The sequence below is a fragment of the Gymnoscopelus braueri genome, assembly GCF_963280865.1.
Source record: "Gymnoscopelus braueri genome assembly, chromosome: 15".
NCBI classification, from domain to species: Eukaryota; Metazoa; Chordata; class Actinopteri; order Myctophiformes; family Myctophidae; genus Gymnoscopelus; species Gymnoscopelus braueri.
In genome coordinates, this window is record NC_137620.1 from 26,483,666 (window position 1) to 26,500,225 (window position 16,560).

At 41.8% G+C, this 16,560-nt stretch overlaps 2 protein-coding genes across 2 annotated transcripts; one reads left to right on the forward strand and one right to left on the reverse strand.

Annotated features, from left to right (window-relative positions):
• Window positions 1–1,387: 1,387 nt before the first annotated feature.
• Window positions 1,388–8,472, reverse strand: ttc5 (tetratricopeptide repeat domain 5). Its single transcript, XM_080451847.1, has 9 exons — window positions 8,363–8,472; window positions 7,325–7,457; window positions 6,945–7,156; window positions 5,859–6,009; window positions 5,676–5,767; window positions 5,372–5,575; window positions 4,336–4,550; window positions 3,861–4,005; window positions 1,388–2,721 (listed from the first exon to the last, which is right to left on the reverse strand). The coding sequence occupies exons 1-9, from the start codon at window positions 8,426–8,428 to the stop codon at window positions 2,602–2,604; spliced, it is 1,338 nt and encodes a 445-aa protein (XP_080307973.1). The 5' UTR covers window positions 8,429–8,472; the 3' UTR covers window positions 1,388–2,601.
• A 1,387-nt stretch (window positions 8,473–9,859) lies between these two features.
• On the forward strand, window positions 9,860–16,307 carry mettl3 (methyltransferase like 3). The gene is made up of 11 exons (XM_080451834.1): window positions 9,860–10,080; window positions 10,633–10,823; window positions 11,109–11,579; window positions 11,759–11,934; window positions 13,240–13,453; window positions 13,761–13,948; window positions 14,350–14,388; window positions 14,511–14,619; window positions 15,664–15,729; window positions 15,825–15,937; window positions 16,034–16,307. The coding sequence occupies exons 1-11, from the start codon at window positions 9,984–9,986 to the stop codon at window positions 16,143–16,145; spliced, it is 1,776 nt and encodes a 591-aa protein (XP_080307960.1). The 5' UTR covers window positions 9,860–9,983; the 3' UTR covers window positions 16,146–16,307.
• The last annotated feature ends 253 nt before the right edge of the window (window positions 16,308–16,560 follow it).

Consider the following 16,560-nt stretch of genomic DNA (forward strand, 5'->3'; position numbering starts at 1 on the left):
TGCGCAGCGGCAACGACTCGAGGGAGTATGGTGTCCGCCGTCGAGTAGTTCGGATTTCCAAATATATATGGGCATATACTGATGACATCAGTTCTCTCCATATATGGGCATAAAAGGGACAAGGACTGACAGATATAGACGTTTCAATGCATGGACACAAAAGAGACACAGACAACGGGTAGTCTTACAACCCCCTGCCACCATGACTTATGTAGGTATAACGTATGTAGGTGTGAGGGCCATGTAGCGGCCCGAAATCTGCTACCTTAAAATGCCAGAAATAGTTGCTTGCAATCCATTTTACTGAAATGTAAACTAGTTAAAACAAGGTATCACAAAGCTACTGTCGTGAAACCTTTGTTACACTGAATGATGGAACCACTCACATAAACATATTTAACAGGCAATTCCTTGGCCAGCTGTAATAAGTAATTACCTTGATCTATAGATTATCCTTACTTTTCCATATCTTTTTTTATAAAATAATCACACTGTGTGGCACTGAATTACATTTTTTTTTTGTTATAGAGTAGGAAATGGTGAAATCATCAAATATTTCAGAGATTTAGTCAACTCAGCACATTCATAGAAGGACTTCAGTAGTCCTCTTTGTTATGACCGATAGTCATATGATTAACATCATGTAATAAGCTTTAAATTAGCTTTTTACCTGTGTTTTAATTTTAGACACATTTCTTATATGTTGTGAGCACTAGTACAATCATGCCATGGGTGTTCATTTATTTTTACGATGGATTTGAACATTTAAAAAATACTTTTGTCATTAAGATTTTTGCAAGGACAGTTGCACTGAATGACATTTTGACACTTTAGAGCTTAATAACAGAATCTAATTAAGGGCGTGGTCCCACCACTCTTTTATTTTACCTATGGGGCGGAATCTGCCAACGCTTTGTCAATGCAAATGCGTGGATTCATGGTCTTGCGCATTTTTCTGGAGAATCCACGCATTTGCATTGACAAAGCACTGGCAGATTCCGTCCCCTAGGTAAAATAAAAGTGCGGCGGGACCGTGACCTAAAGGAGTAGTTCCCCCCCCAAAAATACTTATTTTCTATCAATTACACACCCCATGAAGCCTTGAATTAATGTAGATTTTTTTACTTTTTGTCACATTCCTACATTTGCCAATAATTTGATGGCGGAATCTCCGGTGAGTCTCCCATTGACTGATGACCCTCAAACACAAAACTCAACACAAAAAGACAGGCACAATCAGTGCTAACCAACAAACAGTTTGGTTTCTTCATGCTTCTCACTTGGCTTTCATACCATCCACTCGTATACTAAAATCAAAAGACTGAGGAGAAAACTGAAACAATAGTCAGAGAATAGCACAGCCTGAACGTTTCTTGATCCAGAACTATTTATTATTCATGTCTTAAGTCTTAGTAGTACATTGTTTTTCTTGGAACGGCAGTAGAGTGGCCGTGTGGAGGTGGGATATGCCCATCTCTCAGTGATGAATTTGTTCAGCAGGGCAGCAACTAAATGTTTAAGAAGCGGATAGTTTGACCAACCTTTAACGTTAAACCAACATTTAAGATTATCATCAAGCATCAAAACACAAAACAAAAAGGCTTTATTGCCATAAAGCTCAAATATATAAGGATTAATTGAGGGTGTTGATGTGAAACAAGAAAATGTGTGGTTTTGACAACAAAATATTTAGTTAATAGTTACACATTTGTGATTTTTCTTTTTCTGCCCTGAAAATAGGACATAGGACACTTCCAATGGAATCCGATGTTTTGAGCTGTGCTTTCTTCAATTGACACAGAACTACCTTCATAGCCCCACATCCCCTAATTCCTTCATCCTCGGCTTTGTTTACATCAAATGCGCATCAAATCAATTTTCAATAAATACAACCCGAAATCGGTGTGGTCTTTACTAGTGACGTGTTCTTCTATAAATATGTTATTCTAATATACATGTAACAGCTGTTTTTGTTAGTTTTGAAGCTGAATGAATTGGGCATAATTTCTATGAAATAATTATACTATATATTATATTATATAAAATGTCATTCATTGAAGGATGGATAAAGGAGGGGTGGGGCTTTGTATTTAAGTATGCTTTTGACCAAGGTCATGGAATTACTCAAAAACATGTCAAGAAATAAGGTTCTACATTTTGCTGTGCTATATTTAACAACAAAACAAACACGTTTAACACGTGGATTGCAGATTTTGGAATGATGGAAGATGGAATGTTTCCTAATAGAAGTTTGACCAGTTGATATAGTATCAGGGTACTGTAACTTGTCCTGTAAAATGTACAGTATACTGCATGTCTAACAGTGAATACAAATCCGTTTTAGTTTTTTCATAATATTGGACTCAGTCTGACAAACCAGACAAACCAAAAAAAGAAATCTCCCTCCCTCACACAACAACAGAATACAAAAAGGGAAACGTATTTAAATATATACAGTTTTCGAAACAATTTAACTCAACAGCTGAAGTCTATTTACAAAATCCAACACAAGAAACAGGCACAAACAGTGCTAACCAACAAACGGTTTGGTTTCTTCATGCTTGTCATACACCTCTAATCGGTCGTTCTTCACGCCACTTATTATTCTCTGTGGGGTTTATAGCTGACTGAAACGGCAATCTGGCTCTGGACGTTCTGTCTCTTGCCATTGACTATGAGGAGCAGAGGAGAATCCACTCGTATACTCCTAAAATCAAAAGACTGAGGAGAAAAGGGAAAGAAATGTCAGACAACCTATTTACATTAGAAGTCTCAGAACATTGTTTTTCTTTGAACATCACTTATATTAGAGAAAACACATTTTCTGTATTTAACTAGCCTGACTATCAGCCTGAAGCTGCATGGAGCTTCAGTCTGACATTGACCCCAGGGTAGGCGATTACCAGGGGGAGGGGATTAGAACTGGTTTAGAATTTCCCTAAACCAATCACAAGGGATCCCCTGCCCCACCTCCGACTCTCATTGGGACGGTACTTTTTGTGCCGAATAAATCCTAGGTTCACAAATACGACACCAGACCAAGAGGAGGCAGTCCACTCAGAGAGTGGGCGGGGTCTATGGTCTGGAGCCAGGCTAGCATTTAACTGCATTTGACATTAGCTTAGTTTCGGTCCCCACTAGCTTAGTGTGCCTGTGTGGAGGTGGGCTATGGATCATCAAACTGTCTGTATAGACATTAAGTGGTGAAAAGTAGAACACACACTTTGAAGTAAACAGCAGATGCTGTATAGAAGAAGAAGAAAAACAATTAGTTGCACAGATAGTTAGATCATTAGATATAGTCTGTGGCGTCTGTTCAGAGCTAATCTTGCAAACCACTGCACTCATTTCTTCCACATTGAAGCCATGCTATTCCCATGTGGATCTTTCTTTTATTTAACCAGGTTTGTCCCAGTGAGATCAAGGACCCCTTTTTACAAGGGACTTGGCTAAGAATAGCACCAACACAAAGCAATGCAGATCAGTTCCCAAAGCATTTAAGACACCCAAACTAAATCATATTTAGATTGCACTGCACTTCCTCAGACAGCAGTCTGCTTGAAACTTTAACTTTCTTTGAGTATCTTAACCACTTAAGCTTAAATTTGCTTGACCGTATAACAAAAATTGCCCATCTACAAGTGCCATTTATCAGCTACTTTTGCTATAAAAATAAATTTGCTCCAAAACGGCAGGGTTAATAAAAGCACCATGGGAGCTGCTCTGCAGTGCAGTCGCTTGAAGGAGTTTCATACAGAAGTTTCAAGATTCAGTTACTGGCTGCTTCCTTTTCAAAAATATGTATGTATTGTAAGTACTGTACATCTATAATGAATAAGAGGTATTTTATAGCCACTGACCTTATCAATATGTGTTACGCTGTGTCGTTTGACCTGGGGTTCAGGAATGACTACCGTGTCTCCTATTACTACACCCCAGCTGTCAGCTGTGTTGTACACCATCACCACTATGCACGTCTCCTCACTGTCCACCATGCCAAATGTGCTGGAATCGGGAAGAGAAATGTCACTTTTAGCACACAATTAGTTGATAGACATATGTACAAGTTTACAACTTTTGTTGTTTACCTTTTGCTTGAGAAAAATAGATTTTCTCAACCATCCTTTACAAAGATTGAAGCAAATTCTAGCAATAATGGCAAACTTAAGCTTAATTAACCCCCCCAATATGTTTGTCGTTTTTCTCATATTATAACATACATAACCCAATTGTACTCATCCACATACAAACACACACATACACATTTGCACTTACAAACATGAGAGAAGTTTATAATGAAAATGACTATTTAATCTTTAAATTAGTTTAACTCACAAGGCCATCCGTCCCTCAGGGACTAGACTGAACACCACCTTGCCTAGGGTGGCTACTCCGGCGTTGTGGCCCGGTGTAAGAGAGGACAGGGTCTGTGGCTCCAGGCTCCCCACGCGACCTGTAGGGGACCGGAACTGAGGAGAGGAGCAGGGTCCCAGGGCCGAAGTGTTGAGGTTTGCGAGCATCGTTCGTAACCGCCGTGCCTTCACCTTCCCCTGGAGAAACGGATGGATGAAAACATTAAAGCTACCTGGGCATGATAGAAGTCTGAATATGGAACAGGAGGTAGTAACCAGGACTGACTTTTTTAAATAATGGCAGAATCTACTTTATCCAACTTCATACATGTGCAAAAAGTGTGATTTTTATCCCAGCTTATTGTCCGTATCATCAGCCCAAAAAGGGTGTCTACTGTCTTCTCTTTTACAATGCGCTAGACACCTGAGAGAAGGATCGCAGGTGTCCGTCTGTCACACAAAATGTGTCCCACCGGACAGCGTCCGACCGTTCGGAGACTTCAGACTCAAACTTGGCGTGTGTTTCATATGACTCATGTGACCAGATGTGCAGAGCCGATTGGCAATTCAGACGGACCAACGGTTTCCGAGAACTGAAAAATCAGGAATATCTGTTGGCCGAGGAAATTCTGAGTGTGTTCGGGAGATTGTATGCAACCCAAACCAAACTGATTGGCCAACCAACCCAAACCGCCGGCTTCACGGACAGGCGGAGCGTCACTCACGTCACATTTGTGCAGCTAAGCCAGTAAAAGTCCCTGATTGGCTATCCTGACCCGTCTGCTTATCTGATTGTCAGAGTATCGCATAATATTTGTGCCGCATAGCAGTATAAATGGAACAAACACGCTTCATTCCCAATATGTATGTACCCAAATAGGCCGGTGCCGTCCTAGTATTTATAAATATCTTTTTTCAGTTTAACTTTGGCTGTCTTTAGTTGGATGGCTTTTGCTAAAATTAAAACCACCTTTATCTGACATAAACATTGTGAGAATGAGCCTGTCCTCCTGTCTTACCTTGTTCTCTATGAGTTCTTTGACCTTCATCAGATACTCGAGCAGTTGCTTTTCTCTTTCTGGAGGCTCGTCCCAGCCAGGATCGAGGGCGGCAGCCCGGCTGTACCCACCCAGCGCCGACCCAAACATCTCTTCATATTGGAACAGATTGGCTCGGTTGAAATGTAGGTCTGAGAAAAACTTGGCGGTCTTGTCCACTTTCTCCTAAGAAGGCAAAGTGTAAATAAATGCATATTTTGCTTTGAAAAGGCATATCAAATGCATGCGTTATATACGCATAGATATTACATTCATGTGTACTCACGGACTGTGCATAAGCGTTTAGGGCTTGCTGGGACATCTGTGCATTCTGTCCACTGGAAAAAAATAGTGACAAGTAGGCATTCCCCAGGATGTCTGTAAGAAAAAGACAAAACAGTTGTAATGACAAAACATAATCTTATACAAATTGCTGAATTCCACATTGACCCTCTGGTCTCCTACTCACACCAGGAGTTCCCATCCATAACATCTAGCTGAACGGCCTGCCGGGCCATGTCCACGCTCTCCATCACACGTTTTCCCTGTTCATCACTGTCCCCTGCTGGCACCTGCCTCAGCAACATAGACAGGCTGCGCAGGGACACCTTGTTCTTACTCTGCAAAACAGGGAGACAAAGACCGGGAGGAAGATTAGATCATATGTGACATCTATCAGCAGAGAAAGACAAGAAAGAAGAGATATTAAGACCTTGAAATTGAGCTACATCAAATTTGATCACAGAGACAGTACCTTTCAGCTGATATACATGGAGTGAGCAGGGAGGGCTTTACTCTTAATAGACACTTAAATAATCCACACTTTTACAAACTCAATGGATGTCACAGGGATTATGGGTGTCAATATTATAATACCCATAGTGGTTTGTCTCACCACTATGCCACTAAATCCACCAGAAATGGACCATTATGTATGAGACCCTGCTTTAGGGCAGCAGTGTTGAATTGGACCATTAAGTAGAGGGACACGAAGGGTACCAGGTGGGTTCAGTCGTGTCAAGGAATAAGGGAAAATCTAGTTTACTCAAATGAAAGTTAGAAATCCTCCATGGCATCTATTGCAATGATTCCCAACCTTTTTAATTCAAGGACCCCCAGTTTGATATTAGGCCACGGACACCCATGTCATATGATTGTTATTTCTGGGACTCAAATCTACGCTGAAAATCCTCAGTGTTAATTTAACTCTGAGAGTGTACAGATGGAACCTCCGAGAGTGAGTGTCGAGTCGACCCATACCTCCTCAAGGATCCCATGTTGAGAGCCAGTGGTCTAATGGTCTATCCAAGTACACACACAACAATCTGCCGGCAGACTGATGCCTCAAATTGGGTGGACAAAATGTCCTGGTGTCCCCCCTATTCCAGCACGCCTGCTTGAGAGTGCATGGGACTGCCATGATCTCATTCCTTAAGAGCTTCATATAGTTTGTTGTGCGCGGTGTCGGAAAGAGCAGATTTACGAGCTTGTAGATCGGCTATCCTCAGTGTGCGACACCGGCGCTCAACTAAGTATAAGTCCGACTTTACCTTACCTTTTGCAGGGCTCCTGTAAAGCAGTTTTTGGCAGCGATCAGGTCTCCTCTTTTCCAGTACTGTTCTCCCAGGGTGTTCCAGCCTTCCACTAGGCCAGGCTCCAGTTTCACTGCCTTGGAAAGGCACTCCTCTGCGGTAGCACTATAGTCTGGAGATACGTTTAAACACCTCCCCTTTTGGAGCAGAAACTCTGCTTTGTTTTTAAAGGACTCTGGAGGAAAAGGGGGCAAACCACATGGAAGGAAATGGATCTGATCAGAAAAATGCATCAGGTGTGTTTGGCAATATTCTATAAGATGGCATGATCAGTTCTGAAAACACTGAAATTAAAAACATGCAAGGCTATATTTGTAGACATTTTTCTTTTTTCATTGCCCACCTTCGCCCTCCTCTAGCTTCTTTAGTGTCCTCTCCATCTCCTCTGCAACATCAGTCTTTTTCTTCCCAGCATCCTCAACACTGTGAGTCTCAAAATAATTATCTCTAAAATTATACAGCTCATCCACCAGCTCCTAAAACAGGAGGAAGGAGAAGGGTAGATGAAGGTATACTGATTGTGAGCAACCGAGATTCATTCATAAGCAGGTCAAAGGCAGGTATAGGCTCAATTAAATGCATTTATTGTCACCAAAATACACGGAAAAAAGAAAAGTATCATCATCATTGAGCAGTACTGTAGTGTACAACACTGAGACAAATACAAACTGATTAACCATCTTAACCTCCAGCTGTGCAGCAGCATGTTCCTGTCATAAAAATAGTGACTTGGCTGCACTGAGGTGGACGTTCACATGAATTATGCATTATTAAGACAAACTGACATTGAGATGACTCAGCAAAGATGCATAACAAAAAGCTAACTGGAAGGAACTCGTTAGCAAAGCATGCATCAGAACATAAAAGCCTCCCATACAGTTACACTGCCACTAAGAATCAGTGGTGTAAAGTAACTCAGTACATTTACTCAAGTAATGTACTTGAGTATTTTGGGGTATTTTGTACTTCTACTCCACTACATCTCAGAAAAGTACAATACGTTTGTACTTTTACTCAAGTACATTTTTGAATTCCAGACTTTTACTTATAACAGAGTATTTCTGCATTGCAGTATTGATACTTTTACTTGAGTAAAAAATGCGAGCACTTCTTCCACCACTGCTAAGGTTGTAGGCACATTTATAGAAACAGAAAACTATGTTGAACCAGATCGACACTAGTTACACAACAACATCTATTTCTGCATGATGGCAAAAGCCTGGTCGATTAATATGACATTAATGTGATATTGCATTGTTGTTGTTATAGCAACCATCACTCTGTCTGGACATGACTATAGCAAGCCATCCAAGTGGCGATGCATAAGAGAGAACAGAGTCAGTCATATATAAGTTCACTGCTTGTGTAATTGATATATTACCGTCAGAATGTGTAATTCATCTTTGTCTTTTTCAGGCTCCTCTGTCTTGTCGACCTGATCCGCCATCTTTCAGCGTTGATAAAGAGCAACACAACCAGTGTTGCCAGATTCTGCAATAGAAATAAGCAACCAGGTCTATGAACGCAAGCCCAAAAGAGGCGACTGCATTAGCCCTAGAATGTCTCTGTGATCTTACATACATTTTGGAATACATGAAATGTATGTAAGATCACAGACATTCTAGGGCTACGACTACATGGGCTACTACTACGGCTATTTGAAAATACCTCAGAGTCAGACCGACGCGTTGTGAGCTGAGCTTGTAGATCTGCTATTTAAAATTTAATAATTTATTTATTTAAAAAAAAATCTTGGGAAAAAAAATGTTATTCTGGAACATTTTTTAAACATTTTAACAACACAAATCTTGTAAAGGGGGGGGGGGGGGCTGGCACATACTATATTCAGATGGGGCGGGGGTGTTCAAATACATATTAATCTGGGGGTCTTTGACATGAAAATGGTTGAGAACCACTGGTTTAAACTACACTTTAGAAACAAGACCCAAAAAAACGCGCAACCCACAACATAACAATATTTACAAGCAGCTTTACAGAAAAACAAGCCCAAAGTCGCTTATAATAAGCGGACATGGCAACACTGAACACGACACCTGCTGGAAAGGAATGAACAACACATTTTCTTTTAATAATAAACCTGGTATGTTTCCAGGCTGTATTCAGACAAGCATTTCTTGCAAATAAAAATACAAATATCAACACAACTGTTAAATTATTACCTACAGTAATATAGTGGGGATGATGATGGATGGCTTGGAAACGGAAGTCGGAAGGAGTCCTTCGATAAAATATATCCCCATCTTGAGCAATGGTTCCTCTCAGTGGTGTAAAAGTAACTACAGTAAGTAGGCTACATTTCCTGTACGTAGCCTAAGTACAATTTTGAGGTTTTTTTTTTTTTACTTTACTGCAGTATTTCCAATTGTCAGTACTTTTACTTCTACTCCACTACATCTCAGAGGCAAATACTGTACCTTTTACTCCACTGCAAATATTTGATAACTTCAGTTACTAGTTACTTTGTAGATTTTGATTATTATTACAAAACATGCAATAACCACTTTAGCCTTATATATACTTCCCGATCTACATGCTACAAGCTCACACAACGCATCGTGATGCCTGATGCGACGTGTTGTGAGCTTGTAGATCTGCTATTTTCAAAAGATTTGTTGAACTTGTGAAATGGGACATCCATCCTGCATAATGAATACTTTCTACTTTTGCTACTTTAAGTACATTTTGATAACAATACCTTTGTACTTTTACTCAAGTACATTTTGAATATAGAACTTGTAATATATTTGTATTTCTAGTATATTTGTATTTCTACATTGCAGTATTGATACTTAGCCCGGAACTATTTTTAACAATCATATTGCTGGCCGGACGGTTTATGTGGGAGGGCCGCGGTATCTTTATTGTTTCTGGCACTGGGCGGGTTGTTGTTGTCGGGGCAACTTCTGCATCCAAGTACAAGTACTGTCCATCATATAAGACGTTCTGTTGGTGTTTATATTTGATGTTCATGCTCACTAGACATGTCGGACACATGGAGCAGCATCCAGAAGCACAAGAAGCAGCTGGATTCTCTGCGAGAGAGACTCCAGCGGCGACGGAAAGACCCCGCTGCCACAGGTAGGAGGAGGGAATGAAACCGATACAAGATGAACGATATGAGAAAAAATATATATCAAAGATTCACATTTTTCACAAAAATATCAACTATAATGCATAATCTGTTACTTATTTACCTTTAATTTATTTGTGTTCTTTCGTGTGATCTTATTAAATTGAGATATTAAAGGAGTAGTCCACGGTCCACCCCAAAAATTACTTATTTTCTATCAATTACACATCCCATGAAGCCTTGAATTCATGGAGATGTTTATGTTTTTGTCGCATTACTTAGCCAATAATTTGATGCCTCAAATTTGGTGTACAAAATGTCCTGGTGTCCCCCCTATTCCAGCACGCCTGTGGCAGAAATGCAGGTCAATTGAGTAATTGATAGAAAAATAAGTAATTGTTTGAGTGAACTACTCCTTTAACGCATGGAGGAGATGCATTGTTTATGTAATTGAGGAAGTTAAGGCGAAACAAGTTGGTAAGAATCGAGTTGATGAATATTGATTGGTCCATAAATACCGTGATGGCACTTTCAAGATGTCGTCTGTCTCTCTCTTTCAGAAGTGGGAAGCAGCGTAGAGGGTGCTGCTGCTGTAAGTGACAGTCCAGCACCACCTCTCCAGAGCACCTCAAAGGAGGAGACGGAACGCCCGCCAGATCCTGTTCTGGAGAAGAGGCTGCTGGGATATCTGTCAGACCTCAGTCTCCCACTGCCAACCGACTCTCTTGCCATTACAGAGGATCTTAATATCGTGAGTCCATTCATTTCTATCCATGCACAGATCTCATATACATTAGTAGTAACATATTTTTCCTCCACGCTGAGGAAGGCTTGATGCCGCGGCCGTGTATGCTGTCTGTGTGTCTATAAATTAAAAGTACCAGAAAGACTTCGGCGTGCTGGCAATTACTTTCTTACTGTGAATCTTCGCGAGCCGTGAACCTGGCAAACTGCATTTTATATATACAGACTGAGAGCGTTCGTTTTTGTTTTCTATCTGTAATTCTTTGCCACATTATTTGTTTGTTGCTTACAGTCTGAACCGGCTGTGACTCATGACTGCATACAGAGTCTGCTGCTCAAGTTTTCTGCTCAGGAATTGATAGAGGTGCGGCAGCCCATACTCGCCTCCTCCACAGCTTCTTCACCTTCCTCGTCCACCCTCGTCATATCGGTGGACCACACAAAACTATGGGCCATTTTCGGGACAGGAGCCGGAGCCCAAAGGACCGGGGTAAAGAGGAAAGCAGAGGACCAAACCCACAAAAGAGCCCCAGGCTCCTCCCCGGCTCTCCAGAGCTCTTCCTCCCCTCCACACACTTCCTCAATTTCTCTGGCACAGGCGTCTTCCTCACAGCTGTCCGGGTCTTCTGATTGGAAGACAGGGGGGCCAGCGGGTGGGGCCGATAAGAAAGGAAGAGCCAGTAAAATTCAATCGTCTCACCTGGACATGGAGATCGAAAGTCTCCTGAACCAACAGTCCACCAAGGAGCAGATGAGCAAGAAGGTAGGACGGAGACGGAGCGAATGAGGAATTAGAGGGACTACATGGCATGGTTTTATGTTGTATTCCCCCCATATTGTTGTTACCAACTCAAATGTCAGCTACTTGAATAGAAGCAGAACCGTTACAGTACTTAAGTATAAGGATATCATAATAATTGATGTATGGTTGTATGTGTGCAGATGAGTAGAGAGATCTTGGAGCTACTCAACACCAGCACCGCCAAGGAACAATCCATCGTGGAAAAGTTCCGCTCTCGTGGCCGGGCTCAGGTCCAAGAATTCTGCGATCACGGAACCAAAGAAGAATGTCTACGTTCTGGGGACACACCTCAGCCGTGCACTAAGTTACATTTCCGGTCAGTGTGACTCCCACTGTCTGTTGCATTTTATTTATTTCGTCCAACATCTGGACTCGTATATCTCAAGGAGCCCAGGGTTGCACATAATTGTGGGTCCGGGAATGTGCTAAATTGAATAAAATGTCTTGAGCATAAAAATGCTACACATTTCACAAGTATTTCAGAGCTCATGTTGTCGGTACAGCTCCGTAGTAGTTCTATTACAGTTTATTACATTTTTATTTTGTAATGCGTATTTTTGGGTGGTGAAACAGCCCCTATATGTGAGGTTTGGACATCGACACCCATTGCACCCCCCCAACCCTGCGCTGTGATTGGCCACCAGTGTACCCCCCTAACCCTGCACCGTGATTGGCCAATCACAGTCTATTCAAGACTGTGATTGGCTAGTGAAACATGACATATGTGCATAGCCCTATAAATAGGACTATGCACTTAAAAAAAACACATTTATGGGTTTTTTTAAGTTAGGGGTGTACAATGGTTGGTCCACAATATTACTTTTCTTTAAGTGAACTTCCATCACTGTGATGACCACTGTGACCACACCGCCCACTTCACACTGGGTGTGATTTTTGGGCGGTGAAACCGCCCCTATATGTGAGGTTTGGACATCGACACCCATTGCACCCCCCCAACCCTGCGCTGTGATTGGCCACCAGTGTACCCCCCTAACCCTGGACCGTGATTGGCCAATCACAGTCTATTCAGGACTGTGATTGGCTAGTGAAACATGACACATGTGCATAGCCCTATAAATAGGACTATGCACTTAAAAAAAACACATTTATGTTTTTTTTTAAGTTAGGTTATGGTTGGTCCACAATATTACTTTTCTTTAAGTGAACTTCCATCACTGTGATGACCACTGTGACCACAACGCCCACTTCACACTGGGTGTGATGATTTTTGTCTCCGCCGGAGGCGGAGAGTATGTTTTCGCTTCGTCCCGCTGTGTGTTCACCTCCCTCCTAGCCAAGCTAACATTGGTCAAGCTCCACGTGACACGTGTCAGTATGTTGACACCAATGCCTTTGATTGGCTAGAGGGACGCATGACGAAATAAAATCCTATAAATAGGTGTGTCACTTCAAAAAAAAAATATTTTTTGAAGTGAGGTAAGACAGGATCAATCAGTCTTGATTGGAACAGTACCTTACAGTACAAATCACCCGTCCGTGCGTGTGTGTGCATTTGATTAAAATAGCACGGGTCTGCTGGCGGAGACCTGTGCTTCGAGGAGCACATTTTCTAGTTTTTTCTCTTTTTGATTTATTTCAAACACTTTCTTTTCTTGCTCAGGCGAATCATCAATAAGCACACAGATGAGAGCCTTGGTGACTGCTCTTTCCTCAACACATGCTTCCACATGGACACCTGTAAGTACGTCCACTATGAGATTGACTGCCTGCCAGAGACAGACGTAGGCCTTCTGGGACCTCAGGCTGCGGGCACAGAGCTCGGCCTGCACCAAGGAGATGCTGACAGCAACGTGGGAAAGCTGTTTCCCTCACAGGTCAGCTATGAAAGACGGATAGAGAGAGTTGTAAAAAGATCACTGCTCTCGCACCAGCAGGTGCATCAACTTTATACCAAATGTCTCTTCAATGGATCACAATTGATTCTTGAGTCATATCGTATTACTTCAGAGAGATTGCGATGGGTAAGCTGATTATCTTAGCTAAAGTTTGACAAAGTTGAGAGTTCTGAAACCCAGAACGAATTACTTCATAGCCTTGACACTTCTTGAGCCTCTATTATTGGTAAAGTTTAAGATACAGTTTTTCTCTATAAATCATCAATTTGTGTGTTTTTGTGTCCAGTGGATCTGCTGTGACATCCGCTTCCTGGACGTGTCCATTCTGGGGAAGTTTGCCGTGGTGATGGCAGACCCTCCCTGGGACATCCACATGGAGCTGCCCTATGGCACACTTACCGACGATGAGATGAGGAAGCTCACCATTCCCATCCTCCAGGATGATGGATTCCTTTTTCTCTGGGTCACCGGAAGGTAGCTTTCAGGAAACAGTGTGACATAATAATATAAGTTTTCCGGGGAGCCTGGTGGTTCAGTCAGTTAGTGCACAGACCAGTGAGCGCGAGGATCTGGGTTTGAATCCGACCCCCATCTTGTGGTTTAGAATCAGACTCCCATCTTGTCTCGCGAATCTCTCTCTCCACTTTGATTTCTGTCTCTCCACACTAACCTATGTGAAATAAAACATAAAATGCCAAAGAATATATATATTTTTTCTTCTTTAATTTTTTTTTTGATAAATAAATAGTGTGATGAATACCTATTCAAATCTCAATAATAACATAACGGTTTCAGATCCAAAGAATAAGTCCCAACTTGTGTTATTCATCCAGTGAACACAGTGTAACATTGTAACCTTTTACCTTTTTTTACAGGGCTATGGAGCTGGGTAGAGAATGTCTCAGTCTATGGGGGTGAGTTCATTACATTTTCTGTTATCCCCCTGTAATCGTGGATTAATCAAATTTTATTAGGATAACATTGTTTGACTGATTGTTTGCACTGCTGCTTTCTCACGTCTTCTGTGGTCTATCAGCTATGATCGTGTGGATGAGATTATTTGGGTGAAGACCAACCAGCTCCAGAGGATCATCCGCACTGGGAGAACAGGACACTGGCTCAACCATGGGAAGGAGCACTGCTTGGTACGTCTGTCTGCATTTTGGGTGTCAGCTTAGAGATGATTGTCTAATGGTGCATCTTTATTTTTCTTCTTTACATCAGTACTATTGTCACTATGTGTGGATGGCTGGCACCATTCTCAGAGTAACTCGAATGCGAAACGGCCTCGATTAACAGTTTAGTACTTCTAAGCTTCTATTTTTATGATGTGGCGCTGCAAGAGGCTAGCCATCGGCCTATAATGTCTGTGTCTGTCTATCTGGAGGTAATCTATTTTCTCACAAACTACTGGAGCAACCTGTGCCAGAGGTTGTATGCAGTAAGCTGCTAGTAAGCCACAAAAGTAACGCCTCTAATTGTGTTTCACGTTTTATAATTTTTGTATATATTTTTGCCAGACCCAAGGGGTCGGCTTACATGAGGTTTTGTACCTGTTTCGTCCATACATGGGCATGGTCACTTTGTCCTCCGGCCCCAGCCAAAAAAAGTCTGTCACTTTGTCCTCCGGCCCCAGCCCAAAAGAAATTCTGTCCCCAAAAAAAGTCTTGTCCATACATGGGCATAGAAGGGACACACGTCGTGCAAAGCACGACGTGTGTCCCAGCCATAAAAGTCTTTCCCCCTTTCGTCCATACATGGGCATAGACACAGGCTGACACGTCATGTGAAGTCTGGGTCTGGCAGAACCAGGTCTCCTGGTCTTGTTTTTAAATATTTAACTTAAATTGTGGAAGGATGGAAGTCTATGGGACTGTGATCGCTCGGAAACCTTGCCCAAAATTTGAGTCATACGTCATAGATGCGTCATAGATGACTGATGTCACAGGCTGATCACATGAAGTCTGAGATCCACATTGGAGCCACGCCATTTCTATGTGGATCCCGAGACCAACATGATTTCCTAGTTTATTTTCTCTTTATCTGCAGTATCTGTCCGTTCATCATGCCTGAAGAGGGGGAGATGTTGATGATGAGCTTGGTCCTAAAAAAGAAAAGCTAGAAATAGAAGAGGACTGGGAGAATTTCAAGCTCAAAGAAAAAATAAGTGTGTGCTTGTGTCTTTTCAGGTGGGCGTAAAAGGTACCCCCCAGGGATTCAACAGGGGATTGGACTGTGATGTCATTGTAGCTGAGGTAAGGACTTTAGCCACAATCATGCTCATTGGCCCCGTACTGTTAACGTTTCTAGTTTTTGTCACAACAATCTCATTTTCCGTACACTCCCCCAGGTGCGCTCCACCAGCCACAAGCCAGATGAGATCTATGGGATGATAGAGAGACTCTCACCTGGCACCAGGAAGATTGAGCTGTTTGGTAGACCACACAATGTCCAGCCCAACTGGTATGAGTTCCTGTGTATTTCTGTTGGCCTTTTTTTTTATTTATTCATTCATCAATTGATTATTCATTCCTTTATCCCTCCCACCGTGTTTTCTAGGGTTACCCTTGGTAACCAGCTGGATGGCATTCACCTGTTGGATCCTGACGTTGTGGCACGCTTCAAGAGGAGCTACCCAGACGGCGTCATCTCCAAACCCAAGAACATGTAATGATGTCATCACCAACTGCCCCCATTTTGGGAACTCTGTTGCCCATGGCAACCAAGGAGATCAAACTTTGGACAGCCTACTTGTCCCTTTGTTCATTTTTGTAGTAAGGACGATCAATGAGGTTTTGTTTTAATAAACATACTTGATAGGATTCATTGTATCACAATAGTTAGAGTGATTAAAATCATTGTGAATGGCTAATGCTCTTCCCAGCTGTGTTTTACAGTTGAAAACAAAGGAAACATTTTAGCACATTATTTACCCTTCATTTTGCGTTGAAGAAACTTCAGATCCGTAAACAATAAAACCATGGAGACATTTTAGTGTACAACTTTTGTGTTATTTTTTGGTTAGTATAGACATTGGTCTTTAACATAGATTTGAGTAGTTTAAGGGCTTGTATACAAAGATTTAA